Genomic DNA, 25,777 nt, shown 5'->3' with positions numbered 1-25,777 from the left:
TGTGACCTTATCTTTGGTCACAGCTAAATGGGATTTAAATATCACGAGCTATGTGAGTGTTAATATGTCTGGGAGGAGAGGGGCTTCATTGAGACGAACATACTCATCCTGATGTAGCCAGGTTTCTGTTGGTCCGACAATATCAATGCTGGGATCAGTTAGTAGACGAGATGAGACATAATGTTTAAAAAATAAAACACATTTAATTGTCCTGTCTTGACTTTGTCTGGGTGTACACTTCACAGCTTAATTAAGTTACTGTAGTTTATACAGATAATTTCTCTAGATTTAGACAGTATTTCATTTTGGGGAGTCCGTGGGACAGACATAGCCTTCATGGGCTATGCAGTCATTATAGTTTTGATAACATCCTTTATAACGCTATCATCCCGTTGTCTCAGGAATTTATTTTAGGATTAGATTAAAGGTCGTTATAGAGTCTAAGACTAGATAGAGGACAGGCCCTGCCAAATATTTCATTAATTATTCAATAGTAAAACCTTCAATCGACGTCTAGACAGGATTGATATCCAGGGAGAAAACTGTCCATCATAACTTTTGGCTCATGAGAGTTAAATGAGAGTAAATTTGAACCTATAATTTAAACACGACACATTGTGGAGCTGAGTGTCGCGCAGTAAGGGAGTGGACGGATCAGACATCACAGATGTGTTCTACCAGCTGGGCGAACAAAGGTGTGGTCTGGATAAACTCACTCAATGCAGCCAGGATTAATCTGAGGAAGTGGGAAAACACAAGTGTAGCCGTGGGATTATGTGTTTGCATTCAGTCAAATGTTGACAGTCTTATCGACATTTATTTATGGCTTACAGTCTCATCTATAATAGTTTTATAGTACACTGTGTGGGATGTTGTGGGTTTTGGAAATAGGAACATTTTGTGGAACAACATACTGTAGTATTTGCTTTGTCGTTCTCTTCTTATTGGTGTTGATTTATGATTGGGATTAACATTATATGAACAAAAAGACCATTAATTTACACGTGAATCCCATTTTTATGTAAAATATAAATCAAAAACAATATGTCTGTCTTTAAAAAAACAAGAAATATTATTATTATTATTACTATTATTATTATTATTATTATTATATTGATATTAATGTTAATATTATTATCATTTTTATTAGTATTATTGCAATATTAATATTATTACTATTATTATTATTATTCCCAGATGTGCATTCCATGATGTCATCAAGTGATGACATCACTGCCTCATTCTAAACCAAGTGCTGCCATCAAGTATGTTGACCCTCAGAGCCTCCTCCAGGCATAAGGAATCATGTGCTTATCATCAGACGTAGTTTTTCCAGGCGGGCGGTTCAGGATCTTCTATCTTCACTCAGCCTCTTCCTGCTTTCATGTTCCACCGCAGCTGAAGAAATACATGAAATCAGAAAACATCACACGTCACGCCCCGCAGCTGGATGTTCGTACAGTTTGTCTGAGCACCAGGTGTGAAAACTGTCTGTTACATGCTTCATCTGCTCGCATCTATGGTTACTTTTTTATTTTTTTATTTTTTTAAAGACACACACACACACACACACACACACACAGTCACACACACAGTCACACACACACACACACAGCTCAGCGAGAAAAGCCTCACACTGAGCTGCTGATGTTTCTGACATTGACTTGATTAAAAATACACTGACGTAAAAAATAATTTGTGATCTGATATGAGAGGACGCCAGAGGCGGCGTCCAGATGTGACCTCTCGTTTCCATACATAACCTCGCCTGAAGACATGAAACTTTATTGACAAGTTTTTAATACGGTGGGATTATCTTGTTCTACACAAAGCAAATGCACGTGAAACATATAAAATACTCTCTCTAACTTCTCGTCCATTTGCGCTGGATCAGTTGGAAAGGGAGACAGAGGAACAGGAATGCCATAGTCGCCACGTATGAAAAGAACAGTTTGTGTTTAGGGTGTTAGATTGTTGCCTGCATACATTCAGTGAAGAATTCTCCTCAAATGTTTTGGCACTTAGTTCACACAAAAAGCTCCACATTCTCCTGAATTCACACACTGACACACACAGAAAAAAACCCACATTTCTTTAACTGCTACACACATTTTTTTCACGTCATTGTGTGTGCTCCATTAGCATCCAGTAGGCTTCATGCCTCCTACAGGTATGTCAGCAGCACACACACACACACGCACGCACGCACGCACACACACACACACACACACACACACACACACACACACACACACACACACACACACACACACACACACCACATCAAACAGACTTGACATTTAATAAACAGCAAATGTGACAAGTCACACAAGAGTGTGAAATAATATTCACACCTCTGTCTCTGTATCCTTTGACAGGAGCAGTGACACACACACATCCACACACACACACACACACACACACACAACACACACACACACACACACACACACACACACATGCAGATTGGAGAGACTGATGGTACAGCAGCGGGCAGCCACGTGGCGCCCAGCGAGCAGCTGGCGGGTGCAGGTGCCTTGCTCAAAGGCATCTCAGCAGTGCTCGGGATTTGGACTGGCACCTCTCCAGGTAACAGCTAACACTCCAAACGCTTTGGTCCGCCCTCCAGTCCCCAAGACAAGGCCTTATGGGCTGAGATAGAAAGAGGGAGAAAGACAGCGAGACAAGGACAGAGAAGGAGAGACAAGGACAGAGATGGGGGAGACAGAGACAAGGACAGAGATGGGGGAGACAGAGACAAGGACAGAGATGGGGGAGACAGAGACAAGGACAGAGATGGGGGAGACAGAGACAAGGACAGAGATGGGGGAGACAGAGACAAGGACAGAGATGGGGGAGACAAAACAGAGCGAGAGAGCAGGAGGGAGAGAGGGACAGAAAGACAAGAGGAGAAAAAAATCATGTAGTTATTGATTTATCCAGACAGACAAACAGCTGCTGGCTAACCTGCCAGACGGACAGCTGGACAAACAGGAAGGGCGTAGCGACAGATGTAGAATTTAAAGGTCTCGACTTTTTTCCGGCCTTTGGTAACAGCTCCTTTGCCTTTGACCAGGTGAGATTAAATCAGATTTCAGATAACAGCTTAACTCCATTTACATTTTTCCTTTGGTCAGAAACGCTACGTTCCATCTGCCCTTTGTCGGTTTCATCCCCTTCTTCTCCTGTTTGTCCAATGTGTTACTTTAGTTGAAGCAAACGTCTGTGATGGATATCATGATAAATATCATGCCGCCCTACGTTTAATAGCTTGTTGTTTCGGCGTGAGCAGAAGCAGCTCCTCCCAGTCGCTGCAGGACAATCTAATCAATCTTCACACCGTATCTTCACTGCAGCCACACGTGTTTGTGAACATGAACCGATGTTCTCCATTCCACCCCCAAGTTTTTGGCTGTTATTATATTATTGGCTTTAACACTTATATTGTAAACTTATGCTGTAGACTTGATGGAGTCGTGATGGAGTCACTTTTGCCATGAAACTTTGAGAGTTTAGTAACGTGATCTGGATTTTTATGCTTTCCATCTTTTCTTTATTTCTTCTTGTCTTTTATCAGTCATGTGAACGTTCCTTACCAGTAATGTAAATCACTGATTTTGCAAATTGCAGTTTCAGACAAGCCAAACGACTAATTTTAGCACATAAATTCTGTGAAAAGTCTGTAAACCAGCAGCCAAACTAGGAAAACTGTTATTCTTTATAATAACACATTTAATGTGTTTTTATTTGTGTAAAACTATTCAGGAGGCCCGGGCTGAGAAGTGGAGGTGATGTCATGGAGACAAATCATACATATGCAGTAAGCAGCTCGCTGGACTCCACCTAGAGAAACGTCTATCTGAGATACAACCATGTTGCAAAAAGAAATGTGGGAGATGAACTGAAGGTTATCAAAATTTCAAGCAGACGAAGTGCAAGTAAATGTAACATTGGGTGAAGTAAACCATAATTGTCTCCTCGGGATAAATGTTGTGAATTAATGAAGCGAAGTTGGATCTTACTTACGATGCCATACATGTAATTAGGATGGAACATTTCAGATCCATGCTGACCTGCTCCATCTGCAGCCTGACTTCATTCTCCCTGCAGGGCTTTCAGATACTTTTATTCCCGGCTCATTATAAGAATGGAGTTCTGCAAGCTGAATGAGATGAGAGATCCTTGATCACTGCCGACGATGACCTCAAGAACCTCTTTCCACTGCATGCATTTGTCACTGAATTACACTGGAGTGTCAGAAGAGGAAAAGCACTACAACAGCCCATCAACGAATGGAAATGTTTGTTTAGTGTGAATTACTTTAGTTTATGCTAAATAACCAGTTCATCTGAGACGCTCAGGCTGAGGATTTTTCTCCCTCTCTGACTGCCAACTGGTGTGTTCAGAGGATGGAAAAGTACCTGGGACGCATGGAAATTCATTCAAGACGTGAAAAACTCACAGTTGCACAGTGAGCTTTTCTGTAGGCAAGGACATAAACGACATTCCGTCTTCACAGGCGAGTTTCCACTTGGAAAGTTTGGGTTGCCGCCCATTCTTCTCTCTGCTTCTGCAGAAGTTTTTGCAGAATTCTTGCCTTCTAGCAGCTCCGTGAAGACGAGTAAAAAATGACATCCCAGCAGCTTTATCTGAGGTTAATGGGGCTGGCTGCTCTGCTGTCACTATTGGCTATAAGAGGTGAGCACAAACCTCTTCTCTCTTCTTGTTTTTTTCTTTTCTTTCAAATGTCACATTCTTTAATCTGCATTAGGAAAACTGTGGAATGCAAACAATGTGGAAAGAATGACTCAGGCTGTGTATTTAATGAGCAAACTGCCGTAGTTATGACCACAGTTCTGCAGGAATGTGTTTTTCAAAGCCCGGTTTTTCAACAAAGATGGAGAAAAACACATGAAAGGAATTCCTTTGACCTGCATCGGGCAAAAACTTAAGTTAGATGGGAAAAAAAAAAGAAGGAAAAATATGACACTATTTGGATGAGGAGACACAGGAACACAGTACAGATGTAGGAAGAGATTCCAGTGCTGTGAGAGTCATTTTCAGGATCACGATCAGGTAATCTGACTGAATCTGAGCCTGCAGTGAGGCATACGTTTTCAAAAGTGAATGTCTGCATCTACATATTTGCTCAACTGGTAGGAAAGAAGAAGCAGGATGGATGTTGCTCCGACAAACTGGCCAACCCATCCCAAACTAGTTTCATAGGTTTAGTGTTTGCAGCTTCTTTAGCACCCTCAATGCTGCACATTGAAACAGTGAGGAAAAGTCATCCATCGAACGGGTGACCAGAAACGAATGACCAGGTGGTGTTAAACTTATCTGCTGCAGCGCTGGTGGAATAAAGACAAAGATGGAACTTTAATGAAGCATTGATGATGAGAATGATGCGAGTAGCAGAAACAGGAAACAGTTTCCTCCTACTGAATATTCCTACCGAACAGAAATGTTCAGCTGATTAAGACGCATTTTATTTTACATCAAGAGTCTCACACAACGCAGCTCATCAGCTTCCTCTTCTCTGTCCTGACAGATGTGACCAGCGACAGCAGTTTGCATCACATCCCAAGGAAAACAAACGGTACCGCTTTAATTCACAGCATATTCATTGTGCCAATATAATTAGGATCAAATGAGCTGTCTTCAGGGCTGTTTGTTTCCTTTAGAGACTAAAATGACAGATAATAGAAATTGAGAACCAAAAGTCATTTGCGTTTGACTAGAAAATGAAATGTCTCGGTGTTAAATTGAGATTTACCTGCCATAGAATGTTAGTATGAAGAATTTACTCGAGTACTGCAATTAAGATACTTGAGTACATCATGGAGGGAAATATTGTGCATTAAAGTTTACCACATTTTTCTGATAACTGAATAATTCATTAGTTGCACATGGATTGAGACTGCTACCGATTCCAGTACAGATTGTAAACTGACTCAGTGATGTTGGATTATTTCTAATAAAAAGACCAATTTTCTTGAAGTTTTTTTTTTTTTTTGAAAATGCATTTTTTATCTTACACTTTTTTTATGCTTCAATCCAGTAGCAGGAACGGATGTTGCCTCCGTGGCCATCCCTTCTTCCAAGGCCCAAGAATTCTTGGCAAAACTGAGAAGAACCAAGAGGAACGTTTGGGATCGGAGCAGACCGGATGTGCAGCAGTGGATCATACAGTTTATGCAGATGGGATTTGACGAGCAGGTCGGTTACGATCAGGTTGTCTCTGAACTCTTGACTCCTGTAGCAAAAGCTCAAAGCCGAGATCATGACATCATAAAACGTTTGATGAGCTCCCAGCTCCATTGCTGGTTTGTATGTGGGGAATATTTGGATTTAAAAAGACAGAGAAACAAAAAAAAATCATTTATAAGAACAGATAAAACATAAAAAATATATATTCTGATCTCAGGTGTGGTGTAACCTGTATTCTGGTGCGATTGGTTGTCATTTCCTCGGAATACATGAATCCCTCTCCCACACAGATAAAACTCCACTTACTGATTCTGCTTCAGTTTTCCTTCAGATCACTGAAAGTCAGGTTAAATTCACCGGGGACGGTGAAGAAGGAAACATACAACACCAGATAAAGGGAGCAGAGTGCACAAAAATTATCGTCCGCCGCCACCCCGCTTTGACAGCAAACACCATTTTCGTTTCAGGCGAGGCGGCCGTGCGGGTCTGCCATTCGGTTGTTACTTCTTTAAAAGGCCAACGCTTGTGAACACTTTGGCCTTTTCAATGTTTGTTTTTCATGCATGTCTGCTGACAGCTCAGTGGGTACCTTATCAGCCATCTCTGCTCTGTTGGCTGGAGATTTGTTGAGGCTGAGTTTCCTAATGAGTCACATCTGTGGCGTTACCTTCTCCTCAGCGGCTGGAGGCCGACCTGTCGTATTGGATGGATCACGCTCGCTCCACCGATCAAGGCCGCCAGCATCACTATGACGAAAACTCGCCCACCGGACCGCGTGACCACAGCTCCTACAGACACGGCGCTAACGTCAACTACGACTACTATTAACTCCAGGCTGTGATCGTCTGCGGCCTTCAGAAAAAGGCAGAGCAGCTGTCAGTGAATAATCTGCCTTCGTTTCTCTGCTTGCACCCACATCTAAACCCCCTCAAAGTCTCTCTCTCCTCACGTTTATCACTCTTTAAGGTTCTGTTTATCTTGAATTTCACATGGATATTTTCTGTTGCATGAGAATAAAGTATTTTGTTCCTATTCAACTGATTACAACGCTGGTATTTTCACGTTCAGTCGCCAATTCGGTTCAGAAAGTTCATGCCGTCGCAATCGATCATCCAACCAACCGCACATGGGGTCTCATTAAGGTGGCCCCCACCCGTACCGCGACTGTGTTGTCATTCTACTCCTGAAGCTGCCGTCCTCTCAGCGTGAGGTCGACTGATCCAATCCCAGCATGCCTCAGAATGCTCCTGATTGGGCGTCAGCCGTCTCTGCGGGGGCGGCCATCGGGATCCTGATTCTAGACCAATGCCCAGGTGGTGGTTACTCCTCTGGCCACGTAATGGGGGTGTAGTAGATACAGCATTCTGGAACGTGAGCGTTCACTACTTCCGATTGTTTGGTGAACAGCCCCATTCCAGTCATGCTGCCCCAAGCTGGGGTATTCTTGCTGATGTCATTCCCTCCCCAGTCTTCAGGTGTGTTTATAAAGGTGAGTTATTTTAACGCGAGAGTGATCATTTGGAACAGTTTGAAAAAGACATTGTACATATTTCTCAATGTTAAATTTTACGTCAAACGCGCACACACACACACACACACATCTGCATCATCTGCTTTGATTACGTAACACAAATTCTTGGAAATGTTTTATTAAAATAACATCTTCATTGGACATTGGTAACATTTCCTGATCTGAATTTTTCCAAAAGTAGAACAAACGAAGCCCGACTGATACCAGCGACACTCTCAGAGTCTTTTCTAAAGATCCGTCCAAAATTACAGTGAAAAAAACAAAAAACAAATCCAGCAGCTCAGAGCTGAAGACAAAACAACAGAACAGTTCTAAGAAATAACAAGAAACAGCGATGCACATGTCTGTGACTTAAATAGCAAAAAAAAAAAAAAAAAGCACAAATTCACCAAAAAAGGCAGGCTGTGTTTCAGATTTCTCGCCTAAATTTTTCTGTTGATGATCCATCTGACAGCGAGCAGAGGTAAACAAACCTTTACCACGCGCTGCAGCTCCAAAAGCAAGGCAACGCTCTTCACTGGTGAGACGTTCTGGACAAAAGTCGTCTCTGCGTCTCAAAATGGTCCCAGAGGAATTGACTTGACATGGTTCCAGAGGGGGGTGGGGGAGTGGGGGGCGTCCCTCTGAGAACTCTTTACATCCTTCTGTGTCTCAGGAAAGTCTGTGTGGACGGACAGCGGCCTCAGTTGTGTCTGGGCCGTCCCTTCTTCATGCGGGCGGCTTTAGGTTTGGGGATGTACTGGTTGTTGGCCTGGTACTCCAGCTCCCGACTGAAGTACTGGATAGTTTTGTTCAAGCCTTCCTCCAGGGGGACCTGTCGACACGAAGCACACAAAACCCACGTCACTGGCATCAACATGCTTACAGCTGTATGCATGTACAGATAAGGAAGTCATGTGATGTGCTGCTAATGATTAGCTAACGGCATAAAAAGTGAAGGTTCTGGGGGTTTTTTTCTACTAACATCCATACGTCCAATTATCCTTCATTTGATGGAAGCACCTTTAACTGTAAAATAATCCATCAGATGAAAGCAATGTGACCTGAAACACAAAGCATTTGGCTGAAGTGATTCATCGTCTGCCTGCGGCGCGCTAGCTTTGTTTCAACCTTCAGAAGCTCAACACAGTCAGAACACTTTGAAACACCCAGCGATGGACATCACGTGGCCTCCAGAGACACAAGAGTTAATCTGTTCTCTGCTCCGTGGTGAAGTGAGACACACATTTCTCAGCTGGGCTGCAGTTTGTTGTCTGAACATCAGCAGGAAGTGGTGGTGAGAGGGTTCCACGATCACACAGCTTCGTGCAGCCAGACGTGACACTTCACAAAACACTCTTCATTCGGAGAGTCACCATCATACATGGTCCATCTAAACCCCAGAGGGTCTTCTCTCACATACGTTCATCATTTTGCTGGTGCTTTTAGACGACATGTTTTTGCATTTGGTATTTTTTTCTGTGATTTTTCTGTATATTAAATAAAATATTGGACCCAGTACTTCTGGATGAGATGATTTGACTGGCATACGGCTGTCTGAAGTAGTTTTGAGGTACAGGTTGTGAACAAAAGCCGAGTCTGTGGTGTGTCAGTGTGTCACGTACCACCGGCTCCCAGCCGAGCATCATCTTGGCCTTCCGGATGTCAGGTTTCCTCCTTTGTGGGTCATCCTGAGCCTCCGGAAGGAACTGGATCTGACTTCTGCTCACTGTTTGTGTGGGGAGGGGCACACAATCGTACCAGGGACAGTCCCAAGTAAATGAGAGAAAGAACATTTGTTATTGACCCTGGTCCATTAATGCAGCCAGAGATCACAGAACATCGATGGTTTAATAGAATGGAGAAGAGGTTGATGCTTCTGGGTCAGGATGTGGAGATAAACCCAGAAGAAAGCTGGACAAGGTTCCGGTGGGGGCGTTACTGCATTACAGAACCACAGCTTTCATTGGTCATTTTGGGCCGGCTGCTTTTTGGTCATATAAGTTTCAAGAGAATTAAACAAATTTAAAAAAATTTTTTTTTTTTTTAAAAATGGCATAGTCCAAATTAAACATTTACAGAAAAGCAAATTTAGTGACCTCTAACTGCTGACAGTAAATGGGGAAGTGTAAATATGATGACTATGATATGAGAGTAGCTGAATGTGTGTTAAGGTGGTCATATATGGAGAACCAGCAGCACGATTCCACCTTAATAGTGACTTCACGAGGATAAAGATTCACCAACACTGAGATCAAGCTGTCGTCTTACCGACGAGGCTTTTGATGAGGCGAGCGAACTCCAGTATGGTGTGTTCTTCTGGGTTCCCCTGTGAAAACACATTTCAGAGCCTCCGTCACATCAGCGTCAAACAGAGACAGATGCTAGATTAAAAAATGTTCTGCTTGTGTTGAAGTGATGTTCTTTTTCAGTCTGTCGCGGGGGGGGTTGGGGTGATGGACTCACCAGATTGACGGGGCTGCTGATGTTACTGTTCATCAACAACACCAGGCCGTTCACCAGGTCACTGCAGAGTAAATCAAACAGAAGCAGAGACATTCAAAGAGGCGATTTCTATTGTTTGCATGGGGGACGCTGCAGCGTACGCACATTCATTAATGAAAGTGATTATGTGCTACCTCTCCCGCAGGTTTGTTCTAAACCACTGCACCCTATCCTTATCAGAACAACTTCATCCCAAATGTCAAATTTGCATTCCTGCACAGAATGTTTCTACTGAGAGATCCATTTGTCTGTGTTATTTTTGATAAATGAGGGTGGTAAATAACAAACATCTCTCTGCGTATTGACGCATCAAAAGCGTCACAAATTGCATCTAATATGAGCAAAAAAGAATAAATGTGAATATAAACTGCTGAAAACACTTTTACAAAAAGGATATATAATAGATATACATATAAGTATGAATAAAAAATAGATATAATGGCATAAATAACGAGTACTGTAATAAAACTGATGGTTAAAAATAATGGATTCTGGCTTAAATTCTGTTTATCAGAATGATCTGTTTATCACTTATCAAGCTGTGGAAACACTGTTAAAAACACTTAAAGTGGTCGTGTTCACCTAAACATGATCATTTGTTAAAAACCCTACAACAATCTTGTTTCCTCCCTCTGAAAGATGAAATCCGTGTCTCTGGGTGGGAGCCTTCTGGAAGAGCCAGCTCCAGGAACACTGATCTACATGTTCAAGAAGCTGGAAAACATTTCGATTGACCGCGTGCAGGAAAATGAGGTCAAGGATGGTCCTTGAAAAGGATTACTTGTTCATGTAATGTTTATATTTTAAAACAAATCACAAACCTTCTGCTTGCTTATTTATAAGACTTTTCATGACAAAAACCTGTCTGTTCTCGTTCCTTGTCAGGAAAGTCCTCAAAACGTTAGCGTGCTTGTCCACTATCTTTAAAAACCTTTGGACAATCCCACGTTTCTCTGCTGCCTTTCTTTATCTTCCAGCACTACATGTTCTTCTGTAAATGTGAATAAATCCATACAGATGAAAGCAGTGGCAAACCCACAGAGAAGTGGAACTCTCTTATCTGGGTATTTGCACTTAATAGTGAATCACAGTTGGACCTATAGAAATATGTTATCTTTGCATTCAAATATCTTATTTCCTTATCCACTTCTAAATAGATGAGTCTTTTTATGAGAAACCAATTCACCACCACTGACAGAGAATAGTTATTTATTATGTGTAATAAATGTAAAAAAAAACAAAAAAACAACAACCTGCTTCTCCTGCAGCCATCTAACAGGTTCTGGAGCCTTTTAGATTCTATCCTCTGCCCATCTCACAGAACATTCTTTAATATCAAATAAAGCACGTACTGTATCTACACTAACAAACAAACATAAAAAGGAACCAATGCCGCAGTTTTGCAATCAGCTTTACAAATTTAACTTCATTTCTTTCACAGCGTCAAAGAAAAAAATCTTTGGCTGAATAAATCTAATAAATATCTTGCCCTTACATTCATATGAACATTTTATGATTTAATACACATTAAAAAGCTCAAACCATGGCAGCTCAGTCTCCAGTATTCCCTCCATCCTTCACCACGACTTCCAAAGTTATCGGTATTGTATTCATTATCCATGAAGTTAGACGAAATTAATCTTTAACTGGCCTACCCGGCGCTGAATCCTTCGAACGCTAAGATCCAGGTAAGAAAAACAAAAATTTAAATAAAGTCTTTTCAGAAGTTTCTGAGTGGTCCTGATGGACAGGCTAGAGATAAACCAAGGCCAGTAAAACAACAATGACCTCCTTGGTGCAGATAATAAAATTTCTATTTTTCAGTTTGAATTTGTGATTGTGAAGGTCCCCCCCCGATAATCTGTTTTATAGTTTACGTCCCTGATCTGTCATACATTCTTTTCTTCTTGTTCCTACAGTTGACCGTTTGAGCTTCATTGTGTAGAATAATGTATGAGCAGAGCCTGACACTTGTAAGGCTGTTGTCACAGGCTATACTTAGAATGTACATTTTTTTCTGTGCTTTTAAAAAACAAGTTTGTCGCAGAAAGAGTCCTGACAAGACAAATGTTTTGGAGGCTGATTACGGTCTAACATTCAGAGGACGGTGTGGAATGGAAAGACGCTAATTTGATCTACTACATTAAAAAATGCAGAATCTTAAATTCATTTTTTTTTTTCTTTTTTTTGCTCAAGTCAGAAGAAATCACCTTCTAACAACATCTTTTCTGCTGTGGAAGGCCACATCTTAGTGATTACTGCTCAGGGGCATTGGTGGGTGAATTAATTCTCAGTCATCAACATTAAAAAAAAAAAAAAAAAGAAGAGAAAAAGCAGGTGAGTGAGTGGGATGGAAAGCCTTCAGCATCTTCAGTCCTGAACAGTTTCATCAGTCATTCCAAATTTCTGACAGTTTCACCTAAAGCCAGCTCACCTGAAGACCTTCGCTTCTCGCTGTGTGTTACGACAGAAGGTCAGAGCTTCAGGTGAACGCTTTCAGAGATAAGAGATCCCAAAATGTTTGATCTGCCGTCTTCAAACTGATCAAATTAATGCCACTGCAGGAAATCCAATTAATATTATTTTTGACCTGCTGTGTACACATATTTCTGCTCTTTTCTCTCAGGAAGATATGCTAATGTTGGTATTTAAAAATAAACATCAAAGTCCAATTTTTAAAAAGTGCCCTCCGCCTTAACCCAGGCTCACAGGTCCTTGAACGCATCACAATCCCTACATACCTTCGATACACTTCAAGCACAGGGAGAAAAAGTAACTGCCTTTACTGTGAGCTTCACTTAAAAGAGGATGGAAGACAATTCATTGTGAATTGTGTCATTGGATGATTATCTAACTGGCAGATGGATATCAAGAGCTTAAGGTTTTTGGTTGGATTGGAAACAAGCATGAAGCATTTCAGAAACATCCCAGAATGACATTCATTCATTCAGCAATCCTACCTTACATACTGAAAGGCTCTCGTCTGGGAACCGGTGCCATACACCTGCAACAGAAAACCATCACTTCTGCATGAGGTTTGTACTGCAGGTGAATATGTTAGCATACATTAATATGTACTTTTTATTATGAGTCTAATTACTTATGTTTGATTAAATTTAATTTTGAAGGCCAACACAGCATTAATCAGTAATTTCCTTCATCTTATCAGTCACTTATGTGCATTGAAATCAATTGCTCTTAACCTCATCTTCAATATTCCATACATCTATATAATTAAATCAGACCTGCATCCAGATAAGGAAAATTGGGAAATAAAACCTTGCAGTGTGCAATGTTTTATATTCTTGTTTGAGACGCAGATAAATACAGTGATAATTCCCCTACTCAAAAAAAATTAACAAGAAACATACCGTTAGAGGTTCTCCCTGCAGAGCCTGTAAGATGAAGTTGCTGACAACACGTCCATCATTCATGTGCATTCGGGAGCCAAACGTGTTGAATATTCTTGCCACTCTGACCTCTACTCCTTCCTGTGAGAAAAGACAAAACGAAGGTAAGTCACTGATCTCTAATCAGCTCTGTGGTTGCTTAGCATCACTTTCTTTCTTCATTATCTCGTTCTGATGTTTCATTTGAAAGGAACTATGAGGTTTTGTAGTTCTATATGAAGTTAAACACTTTTTTTCTTTGAGCAAACAAACATATTTTTATACAAAAAATGTCGCCCCCTTGGAAAAGTATAAAATCTTATGTGCATGAATCTATAAAAGATGCTGGCAAGTAGAGGTGCAATGTTCATTTGAAAGACACAAAATTTAATCTGACTGAAAACTGCAATTGTGAGTCAAGATAAAAGATCTGCTTCGTGCAACAAATAAGAGCAAAGCAACACATTGGATTTATTTTTCGACTACGCTGGAACATCATCCAAGGCCAGACAGTCAATCACAAAGTTAATCTTTTATTTTATTTATTTTAGTTAATCTTTTAAACCCTTTTTTTTCTTAAACAAATTTAGTTCTTCAGTAAAACAGCTGCACAATGAACACAGATAGAGACCTTCACCTTGAACCAGATCGTCCTTCCTCAGACACTTCATTCAAAAATATTATGATTTCACTGGAAGCTGATCTCTCACTTGATTATGAAATTCAAAAAGTCAAACGTGTACTTCCATCTGGGCTGTAGCAGCCCTCTCCCTTATCGCTCAACTTTATGTAGCAGCCCTCTCCCTTATCGCTCAACTTTAATGCCATTTATTGTGGAACAACCCTCAATTGATTTTACTCTTCCTATTAATCATTCTGGATTAAGTTTCCTATTTGCATGGAGGTCACCTAAATATTTCCCCATACATTAGATTTATAGGATGTTGGATTTCCTTTTGCTTTAACCAACTTGCATTTGACAAGAAACAGGAAACGACAAACAACTTGTCTGTATGGTGCTAAATGTAAAGGGAACAGCTTCACTTTGTATCTCACAGTCCCCAACATTTAGTCATTTGCTATACAGACGATTCATTGTTATATCTGCTGTATTAAATTCATTGTCTATGAATATCAGCATATATTAAATCGCTTCATCCAGGACAGTATGACACAAAGCTCTCTTGAAAACCTCTACAGCAGAAAACTAATGAGGCAAACTATGTTATGGATACTCACAGTCATCACACGGATACAGAACGCTCCCTTTATAAAATCCCAGGCCTTCATAACCAGCCTCATTGCATCAATAAATACTACTTCATATGGGGCACAGGTCACATAACATGAATAAAAACATGAGGATCTATGCAGAATTCTCCCCTGGAAATGCGGAACATGAAATTCAATGGAATCAACTTGCAAATATATTCGATATGGTGAAGACCAAGGACACAATGAGGACAACATGATGAAGAGGTCTTGGACGGTTTGTATGTGTGTGTGTGTGTGTGTGTGTGTGTGTGTGTGTGTATACGCCCCATGTAAAAATTGGAACATGTGTGCATGGGCAAACGTATGCACACACTGAGTCTTCACAGATAAGTGAGCAGGATAACACCGGGACAACCAGACGAATCGGCATGAAGCAGTTTGTCGAAGACGAGTTCTTGATAAAAAAGACAACTACCAAGTAGCTGTCGACAAACATTGTATTGCATGTTGCTCTGCAGGCAGCTACCATGATTATGTGTATTTTTTACATCCCGTTTCAAAGCGGTGATGTATTGTAATTGTCAGCGTTTGTGTGTCCGTCCATTTGTCCGTTAGTCCATTCGTCCGTCCGTTAGTCCACCAAATACCTTTGCAACCGTTGCAGACAGAAAGGTTAAACAAAAAGCAGATTTCTCAGGCAGCGAAGGGGATGAAAATGAGACAATGACCTTGAGAAAAATGGGTCAAGGTCAAATTTTAACTTTTGTACACTCAGGAAATGAATAAAATAGAAAGACGAGGGAGAAGGCCAGTGTGAGTAAGACTGTGGATCAAAGCTACTGCTTTGATCTATGAAAGTAGGTCAGAGCACTAGCTTTGATCTTTCACCTATGCAAGTAGGTCAGGGTAAAATTATGAATTCAGGGGTGTCGTGGGATGTTGCAGTCTCTCACTGCAAAGGTTTTTGTTCCCATTTGCATTTGCATATACTATGTCATAATGACACGAGATCAACATATTTCACATTGTAGAGCAACCACAGGGCCACAGAGGTAAAGACACAACACACAACAAAAACACATTAACGTTTAGATTTACATCTGATGGCTGACCAAACCCCTCACCGGTAGAGATATCTGCCACAAGATGTGGAAATGAACATGTGTGAGGATTTCCTTGGCTGGAATTCCCCAGGAGAATAAACAGTAAATCAGTACATAAACAGCAAAAACTTTCAACGTAGCTGTATGGGTAATTTCTTTTGTAGCTGTAATTATTTTACTTATATTTATACTATCGGTATAAAAGGAAATAAGGTAATGTATATTTTTTTGACAGAAACATCTTTTCTTAAATACTGATTTGGTGTCTGAGGAGCGGCGCAGAGGGAAGAAGACATTATTGTCGCCACACTGACAGCTGGAAACAAAGGAGTGGGAGTTTCATCTCCACCTATCAGCAAAATGAAAACCGCAAGACCCGCTCGAAAAAAGAACAGAACACAACTTCAGCCCCCAGGAGAATCTGTGCGGACTTGAACTTGTGAAACATCAGCCGGGGCGGGAAGCCTCCACCTGTACTCAGATACGCTTGCCTGACTGAAGGACAATCGATTCTGTCATTTATTAAAGGTTGACCGGAAATGTACTTGCTCTATGAGCGCTCACTCTGAGTGTGTTTTCAGTGTGGTTAGCAATGTTGTTACTCTGCAGAGATCCTCCTGTTGGTTTTACTGTCAATAAACATGAAGACTGAAAACCAATCCAGCTCAGTCTGATCCACAAGCAGTTGGCTTTGTGTGATTCATATAGGGAAAAAAAGTCAATTTTTACAGACAATGCAATCAGTATCACTGTACATTGAGTACTAGACACTTGCCAAACAATGGAGAATCTGAAGGCCAGTGCCTACTGTGTGGGAATTTGAATACCCCATTTAACACCTTACAGCTCTGAATCTGGCACCATCATAGCTGGAGCGTGATAGGAGGATGCCAGGTCATCTATGTTCACTCTTTAACAGAATGAATACATCAGCCACACTACAAATCTTACATTTTCTGATGGAACTGACTCCCAACGTTCGGACGCATAAGTCGAAGTAATCATTTTGTGCAGTGGTGTGAGAAAGTCCTCTTATTCTCATACGAAAAAGCAGAGGAGAGGGTGTCTGGGATCACCCTCACAGCGGACATCCACGTCTACACGAACAGGTTGTACCCAAGCATCTGAATTAATAATAAATTACTGTAGATTGTTCATGTTGATGAAGTCTGCTCTAGGGAGGCTCAAAAACTTTGATGTGAGTCAGAAATGCAGAAAATATTTTATCATGCAGGAGTAGAGAGCCTCCTACACCATGATATCTCTGTGTGGTTTGGTTAAGTAACTGTACAAAGATACAAATCAGCAAACCAACAGTTAATAAGGGGCCGTCAGCATCAGTCTTCAGGCTGGTTTATGGTAAACCTGTGTCCGGAGTTCCCTTGAGCAGGAGCCGGGGTTTCAAATATCCTTTCCTTTCTCTCAAAGCTCCATGGTCGTCTATCCTCTAGCTTGTTGATCAGATGATATTTATTGTTATTATTATTATAATTATTATTATAATTATTATTATAATTATAATTATTATAATTATAATTATTATAATTATTATTATTAGTGTGTGCCTTTTATCTGATGTAGATGTGGATATGATTGTTGGACACATCTGACCTTGTCTTATTTTATTACGCCCCATTTTATGGCAGAAATAAATCTGTTTTGAGTAAGCAACAAAAGCTACTTAGGCATTCAGGACAACTGTACAAGGTGATCATTTTAGATTGCTTGCCAGGACAACATGAAGGTTTAAGGTTACAGATAATTAAGGGCATGTCTGCTTTGAGTAACTGCTGAGTCAGAGCTTCTTTTGATCTCCACTTTTGTTAACCTGTCGGTAGCAGTGAGTCACAGAATTCTTAAATCTGCAATTAATTGCAGATTTGTTGGGGCGGCAACTACTCAGCGGTAGAGCGGGTCGTCCAGTATTTCAAGATCAACAGTTCGATTACCGCTCCCGCCCAGTCACTTTGGAATGTACCATGAAGAAGCCGCCTGCATGCCTACAAGCCCCGTGTGTGTGTGTGTGTGTGTGTGTGTGTGTGCGTGTGCGTGTTTTACGGGCCTGTACACACTTCTTCTTCTTCTTTTCCTTTCGGCTTTTCCCTTCAGGGGTCGCCACAGCGAATCAATTTCCTCCATCTAGCCCTGTCCTTTGAATCCTCTTCTCTCACACCAACTACCTTCATGTCTTCCCTCACTACATCCATAAACCTCCTCTTTGGTCTTCCTCTAGGCCTCCTGCCTGGCAGTTCAAAACTCAACATCCGTCTACCAACATGTTCACTATCTCTCCTCTGGACATGTCCAAACCATCTCAGTCTGGCCTCTCTGACTTTATCTCCAAAACCTCTAACATGTGCTGTCCCTCTGATGTACTCATTCCTGATCCTATCCTTCCTGGTCACTCCCAGAGAAAACCTCAGCATCTTCATCTCTGCTACCGCCAGCTCTGTCTCCTGTCTTTTCCTCAGTGACACTGTCTCTAGACCAAACAACATCGCTGGTCTCACCACAGTTTTGTACACCTTTCCTTTCATTTTAGCTGAAACTCTTCTATCACACATCACACCTGACACTTTCCTCCACCCGTTCCATCCTGCCTGGACACGCTTCTTCACCTCTTTTCCACACTCTCCATTGCTCTGGACTGTTGAGCCTAAGTACTTAAAATCCTCCACCTTCTTGATCTCTTCTCCCTGTAACCTCACTCTTCCACTTGGGTTCCTCTCATTCACACACATGTACTCTGTCTTACTGCGGCTAACCTTCATTCCTCTCCTTTCCAGGACAAACCTCCACCTCTCTAGCTTCTCCTCCACCTGTTCCCTGCTCTCACCGCAGATCACAATGTCATCTGCAAACATCTTAGTCCATGGAGATTCCTGTCTAACCTCGTCTGTCAGCCTGTCCATCACCATAGCGAACAAGAAGGGGCTCAGAGCTGATCCCTGATGCAGTCCCACCTCCACCTTGAACTCCTCTGTCACACCTACAGCACACCTCACCACTGTCTTACAGTCCTCATACATGTCCTGCACCGCTCTAACATACTTCTCTGCCACTCCAGACTTCCTCATACAATACCACAGTTCCTCTCTGGGCACCCTGTCGTAAGCTTTCTCCAGATCTACAAAAACACAATGCAGCTCCCTCTGGCCTTCTCTATACTTCTCTATCAACATCCTCAACGCAAATACTGCATCTGTAGTACTCTTTTTTGGCATGAAACCATACTGCTGCTCACAAATGTTCACTTCTGCCCTTAGTCTAGCTTCCACTACTCTCTCCCATAACTTCATTGTATGGCTCATCAGCTTTATTCCTCTGTAGTTGCCACAACTCTGCACATCTCCCTTGTTCTTAAAAATGGGCACCAGCACACTTCTCCTCCATTCCTCAGGCATCTTCTCACTATCTAAGATCCTGTTGAACAACTCAGTCAGAAACTCTACTGCTACCTCTCCTAGACACTTCCATACCTCTACAGGTATATCATCAGGACCGACTGGCTTTCCACTCTTCATCCTCTTCAGTGCCCTCCTCACTTCATCCTGACTAATCTTTGCTACTTCCAGGTCCACAACAGTCACCTCTTCTAGTCTTTGTTCTCTCTCATTTTCAACAGTCATCTCTTCAAAGTACTCTTTCCATCTTCCCATCACACTACTGGCACCTGTCAATAGACTTCCATCCCTATCCTTAATCACCCTAACCTGCTGCACATCCTTCCCATCTCTATCTCTCTGTCTTGCCAACCGGTATAGATCAGTCTCTCCCTCCTTACTGTCCAACCTAGCATACAAGTCCTCATAAGCTTCTTGTTTGGCCTTTGCTACCTCTACCTTCACCTTACGCTGCATCTCCCTGTACTCCTGTCTACTCTCCTCAGTCCTCTCAGTGTCCCACTTCCTCTTGACTAACCTCTTTCTCTGTATACACTCCTGTACCTCCTCATTCCACCACCAAGTCTCCTTATCTACTTTCCTTCCAGATGACACACCAAGTACTCTCCTACCTGTCTCCCTGATCACATTAGCTGTAGTTGTCCAGTCATCTGGAAGCACCTCCTTGCCACCCAGAGCCTGTCTTAACTCCTTCCTAAAAGTCCTGCAACACTCTTCCTTTTTCAGCTTCCACCATTTCGTCTTCTGCTCTGCCTTTGCCCTCTTCATCTTCCTCACCACCAGAGTCATCCTACACAGCACCATCCTATGCTGTTTGGCTACGCTCTCACCTACCACTACTTTACGGTCACTGATCTCTTTCAGGTTACACCGTCTACACAAGATGTAGTCTACCTGTGTGCTCCTACCACCACTCTTATAGGTCACTCTATGTTCCTGCCTCTTCTGGAAGAAAGTATTCACTACAGCCATTTCCATCCTTTTTGCAAAGTCAACTACCATCTGTCCTTCTGCGTTCCTCTCCTGGATACCAAACGTGCCCATCACCTCCTCATCACCTCTGTTTCCTGCACCAACGTGTCCATTGAAGTCTGCTCCAATGACAACTCTCTCACTTCTAGGCATGCTCTGCATCATTTCATCAAAGTCCGACCAGAATTTCTCCTTCTCCTCCAGCTCACATCCTACCTGTGGAGCATACCCGCTAACAACATTGAACATCACACCTTCGATTTCTAGCTTCAGACTCATCACTCTATCCGACACTCTTTTTACCTCCAGGACATTCCTAACAAACTCCTCCTTCAAGATAACTCCTACTCCATTTCTCTTCCTATCTACACCATGATAGAACAACTTGAACCCTGCTCCTAAACTTCTAGCCTTACTACCTTTCCACCTGGTCTCCTGGACACACAGTATGTCTACCTTCCTTCTCTGCATCATGTCAACCAACTCTCTACCTTTTCCTGTCATAGTTCCAACATTCAACGTCCCTACTCTTAGTCCTATACTCTTGGTGTTCCTTTTCTCTTTCTTCGTGCGAACGCACTTTCCTCCTCTCCTTCTTCGACCAACAGTAATCCAATTTCCACCGGCGCCCTGTAGGTCAACAGCGCCGATGGCGGTCGTTGTTAACCCGGGCCTCGACCGATCCGGTATGGAAATCATAGGTTTGATTCGCATCTTTGATTTGGCAAAATTTTTAAGCGGATGCCCTTCCTGACGCAACCCTCTGTATTTATCCGGGCTTGGGACCGGCACAATAAGACACTGGCTTGTGTCCTCTTGTGGCTACATTGGGCCTGTACACACTATATATGCATTAACCTATTAACCTGTGTCGATGAGTGGATTCTTAATTTCCCTTCAGGGATTTTGGCTGCAAAGTGGAGGGGAAATTAACTCAAGTTCAAAATGACAGAAATAAAAATATTGAAGGTCCCAAAATTGAACAAATCCAAAGTTATTCACCTGAAGAAAATGTTCTACTTTGTCTGATAACAAGTGAGAAGCAGGAAGCGCAATCAAATGCTGAGTGCTTTATATAGAGCGAGCTAGCTAGCTCTCTCTCTCTCTCTCTCAAAAAAAGAGGTTGCATAAAACCATTGAATCACCTTTCAATCACAAGCTACATGATTCACAGTTTTCCATATTTAGAATGTTTGCTTGGTGTCTCAGAACCTCGAAAGACATACTTTTCACCCAGAGCATACTAGTTTCAAATGTTAATGAATTTCGATTACATGACTTGGCAGTAGATGTGTGATAATCTCATCTATCAGTACAAAAGAGTGACAGTTAAGATTTGAAACACGACCAATGGCAAGAATTCTCTCAGTAGGTGTGAAAAAAAATAATGAGCAGCTGAGAAAGAAACAAGGCAGATAAATAAATATCACCTGCCTGGAGGAAAGGCAAGGGGAGTCAATCATATCTAATCATCAAAGGCCGGTGTCAGTCAAGTAATCACAGGGGGAAAAAACCCAAAAAGTCTCATGAACGTGGATGCTCAGAGGAAAATGAAATTATATAATGTATATAACAATAACACGTTCAGTGATATCATGTTTCAAGCTTTGGTCGTCGAACTCGGACCATTTCCACAGGAGTCACTGATGTGTGCTTACAGACAACATAAAATCACGGAGAAATAACTTCTGAGACCTGATGAAAAAAATAAAACATGCACCTGCAGCATATTACACCAAAAATGTCAAAAACTATTGTTAATTTCCAGTTATAACTTGCTCTATTGAACTTCAGATAGGCTGCATGTTGCGTGGAGATCTCCTTAAAGAAAATCAACCACATTTCACTGTAAAATTATGTTCAAAGTGTAATAGTTACGACACAAAAAAGCTAAGAGTCTGATGTTTCAAGTCTGTAGATAATCACAAGATGATAAAGCAGTGACACCTAAACCAGCTTTATCCCTCCCCCAGTGAAATACTCTGTACATAGAATCATTCATTTACATCATTGATTTTTTGTTGTTGTATTTTTGTGATTGATTTCAAAGTATTTCTAGTATTAGATTTCTGTCATAAAGTGATAATCATGATTAATCTATCAAATGTGTGTGTGGGAGGGCTTAATGGTACCTGTTTCATGTAGGCATAGCACATGGTTTCTGCTACACGTTTCCCCTCATCATAGCATGCTCGAGGACCGATCGGGTTCACATGGCCCCAGTACTCCTCGTTCTGCGGGTGAACTTCTGGATCTGAGACACAAACATCATAGATACTTCATTTACATGTAAGATTCAGTTTTCTGCAAAGAGCAACAGATGAGATTGATCTGAAGGAAAGCGCATATTCACAGTAAGTCCAGAAAACAACTACTTAGCACTCAATATAGAAAATTGTTTAGCACTCAAACGATTACAGGAAAAACCGATTTGAGTGTGTGATAGAAGACACTCATTACGCTGCCATACTCCTTTTAATGATGCGCTCTGATTGGTTCTGACGATGAAACACTTCTGTAGTTTCAGACTAAAATTGTTTAGCATTTCACAAAAACTTCGGGTGAGTGCGAGCAGTGATTTATTGTGAACACTCTGCTATTACAAGGCTAAGCATGCAACAAACGTTACACTTGTTACCCAGTGACTGATGCAAATACACAAAAAAACAGATAATTCAGTAAAGGAATAGTAATACTGGGCATGTTTTAACACATGACTAATGATCTGTGCTGCAGCAATCTAAACTGTGTTTTAACGACATTACAATATGGAACACAGAAATTCAAATTCGTACATAATGTCACAACACGTCCATGTAGTCTGCGAACTGAACGTCCAGTAAGGCAAACCTTTATTTATAGAACAACTGTAATGCAGAAATACCACTTTAATCTGGTTAGGTAAAGAATTCTTTCAGATGATTGGTTGAACTCTTTCTTACCTCCATAAACCTCAGATGTAGAAGCCAGCAGGAGTCTGGCACCAACACGTTTGGCCAGACCTAAAAATACACAACAAAAAATAATAGAGTTTTAAAAATGCTGAATATTTATCCACAGATCAAAGCAAAAATGTAATGAGTCTGTAACAATCCACTGTTTTCTAGAACATTGAAATTTACATTTAAATGATAAAGGTTACATGACTTGCATATTGTTGTCCTACCCTTACATGACTAGCATTGTGTACTTCCTGTACTCACCTAGCATGTTAAGTGTGCCGATAGTGTTGGTCTTGAGTGTTTTGATAGGATTGTACATGTAGTTGGGAGGAGATGCTGGAGATGCCAGGTGATAGATCTGGTCCACTGTAAAGAGCAGCAGAAGCAAAAATCATCTCTTCAAGTACACAAATGTTTCAGCAGTATATAACCTGTTTTACTTGTAGAGTTTCTCCTGGTACGTGCAGTGACTAACAAAACCACAAGTGGAAAAGGTCTTGCAGATGTGCTATTGAGCATCAGTCAGAGGTTGTTTGTGTTCTGTGAACAACCCTTTGCACCACATGTAGTGACTTCATTGTTTTTCAAAGAATGTTTTTGAAATTCTGGTCACAACAACCTGATCTTTGCAGAAAGACACCATGAAGGAATCAAGCAACCACTACGCTGAAATTAAGGGTTATGCTAAATTGTTTTAATGATCATTTTATTTCTGCTGGAATCTTATTTGAGTCATTACACCATGAACTGGTCTGGTCTGGCTAGTGTTAACACTCCCTTGCCTCTGCAGGCTGTGATTGGACCTATCACTTGTCAGTGCGAGTTTACGTCTATAGCCATCTCTGAGGTAAACAATGCACTGAAAAGGTTCGACACAAGTAAAGCAGCAGAACCTGAAAACATTGAACCTTTAGTATTAAAGTTGGCTGCAGATTTTATTGCTGAGCCTCTGTCACATATTTTTAACCAGCAATAAAATGTATTGCTGTTTTTATTGATTTGTCACCAGCCTTTGATACAGTAGACCATTAACCTCTTGACACAAGCCCTACATATTAGTTTCCCTACACATGGTTAGCCAACTATCTACCCAACAGACCTCAATGTGCTCAGGTGGCTGAAAGTACCTCTTCTTTTCCGTACATTACTCAAGGGGTGGCCCAGGGTTCAGTTTTGGGACCCATTTTATTTTCAATCTACATAAACATTCTCAGTAACAACTTGTCAAATGCGAGGTATCACTTTTATGCAGACAACACCCTTACTTACTGCTGGTCGACCTCACTCAGGCTTTTGTGTTTTTACAAGCTGTTTTTAATTTTTATTTGGTCTCGTTTGCATGATCTTAAAATTCGTTATAAACATAGATAACAACAAACAAGCTCATGGTTTTGTCCTCTTATAAAGGTGCTAGCTTTATATGAGGACTTAGCAAAGGAAAACCAGTAGAGCACATTCAAATACTTGGCTTTTATCCAGGATGAAGAGCTTTTATTTAAAACACATATAAATTATCTAGTCACTAAACTTAGGGTGTGCGGAGTTCGCTTGCTCTCCCCGTGTCCGCGTGGGTTCTCTCCGGGTTCTCCGGCTTCCTCCCACCTCCAAAAGCATGTGCTTCAGGTTGGTTGGCCGGTCCCAAATTGCCCGTAGGTGTGTGTGTGTGCATGTTTGTATCTCTCTGTATGTGGCTCCGCGGTGCACTGGCGTCGTGCCTGGAGTGTCCCCTACCTCACGCCGCCCTATGCCAGCTGGGATAGGCTCCAGCTCCCCGTGACCCACTACGGCGGATACAGCAGCGGTACATGACAATGAATGAATGAATAAACTTATGGTGAAGCTTGGGTTCTTTTTCAGAAATAGAACCTGCTTCTGTCTCAAATTCTCTCAAGGTCAGAGAAAACTTAGTGACAGACACTTTCTCGCCGACTCTTTAATCTTGGGATGTGCTTTATTTGAGTTCCTCATCCAAATGTCTTCAGTCCATGGACACTATCTTTCATTTGGCACAGATTTGTCACTGTAGGCAGTTGTCTCGCCCACCATTGGGATTTATATATGAAATCAAAATTGCCTTCTCTGACTGCTCTCAGATATGCACATAGGCTGACCCTAATTTCTAAGGGTCTTTAAAAATTGAATTTCCATTATCTGTCTACTTTATTGCAGAAAACATGCAGTTGCTATCCCTTGCGTTCTTGCGGTACACGTCTTTCATCCATTTCTCAAGCAAACAGTGAATTTGATAAAACAGCTTTAAGCTTTGCTGCTCCCTCTGCATGGAATACAGCCTGAACTGAAACCCTCTGTAGTGATTCCACTTGGATTCTTCCATTCTTTCCTGAGGGACAGACAGCATGAGACCATTGAACAGTGTCTGTTGTTGCGTTACAGCTCCTGCACTTCTCATTCCAAAATTGTACGTTTTGCTCTGTACTGTCACTTCTATGTAACTGTTATGACATTTGCTGCTTCTGCTCTTGGTCAAGCCACCCTTGTAAAAGAGACCCTGACCTCAATGGGTTTG

At 41.5% G+C, this 25,777-nt stretch overlaps 2 protein-coding genes across 3 annotated transcripts in view; one reads left to right on the top strand and one right to left on the bottom strand.

Annotated features, from left to right (window-relative positions):
• Positions 1-4,251: 4,251 nt before the first annotated feature.
• ecrg4a (ECRG4 augurin precursor a) lies at positions 4,252-7,241 on the top strand. 2 transcript variants are annotated; one of them, XM_068329770.1, is made up of 4 exons: positions 4,252-4,698; positions 5,552-5,599; positions 6,065-6,219; positions 6,889-7,241. In XM_068329770.1, the coding sequence occupies exons 1-4, from the start codon at positions 4,629-4,631 to the stop codon at positions 7,036-7,038; spliced, it is 423 nt and encodes a 140-aa protein (XP_068185871.1). In that variant the 5' UTR covers positions 4,252-4,628; the 3' UTR covers positions 7,039-7,241. The 2 variants fall into 2 exon arrangements, with proteins under 2 accessions (XP_068185871.1, XP_068185870.1); XM_068329769.1 differs by having other exon boundaries at positions 4,260-4,698; positions 6,062-6,219; positions 6,889-7,238.
• A 505-nt stretch (positions 7,242-7,746) lies between these two features.
• Positions 7,747-25,777, bottom strand: part of uxs1 (UDP-glucuronate decarboxylase 1) — a 29,841-nt gene continuing 11,810 nt past the window's right edge. The window contains exons 7-15 of the mRNA XM_068330091.1: positions 23,512-23,616; positions 23,251-23,310; positions 22,441-22,562; positions 13,597-13,716; positions 13,186-13,229; positions 10,187-10,247; positions 9,992-10,049; positions 9,346-9,449; positions 7,747-8,555 (exon numbers count right to left, since the gene is read on the bottom strand). Coding sequence (XP_068186192.1) covers positions 8,424-8,555; positions 9,346-9,449; positions 9,992-10,049; positions 10,187-10,247; positions 13,186-13,229; positions 13,597-13,716; positions 22,441-22,562; positions 23,251-23,310; positions 23,512-23,616 — 806 coding nt within the window. The 3' untranslated portion in view covers positions 7,747-8,423. The remainder of the gene's footprint in view (positions 8,556-9,345; positions 9,450-9,991; positions 10,050-10,186; positions 10,248-13,185; positions 13,230-13,596; positions 13,717-22,440; positions 22,563-23,250; positions 23,311-23,511; positions 23,617-25,777) is intronic.

This window comes from Antennarius striatus, chromosome 12 (assembly GCF_040054535.1).
Source record: "Antennarius striatus isolate MH-2024 chromosome 12, ASM4005453v1, whole genome shotgun sequence".
In the NCBI taxonomy this organism is placed as follows: domain Eukaryota; kingdom Metazoa; phylum Chordata; class Actinopteri; order Lophiiformes; family Antennariidae; genus Antennarius; species Antennarius striatus.
The sequence above is the reverse complement of the archived record's forward strand: the minus strand, read 5'-3'. Positions and strand labels throughout refer to the sequence as shown.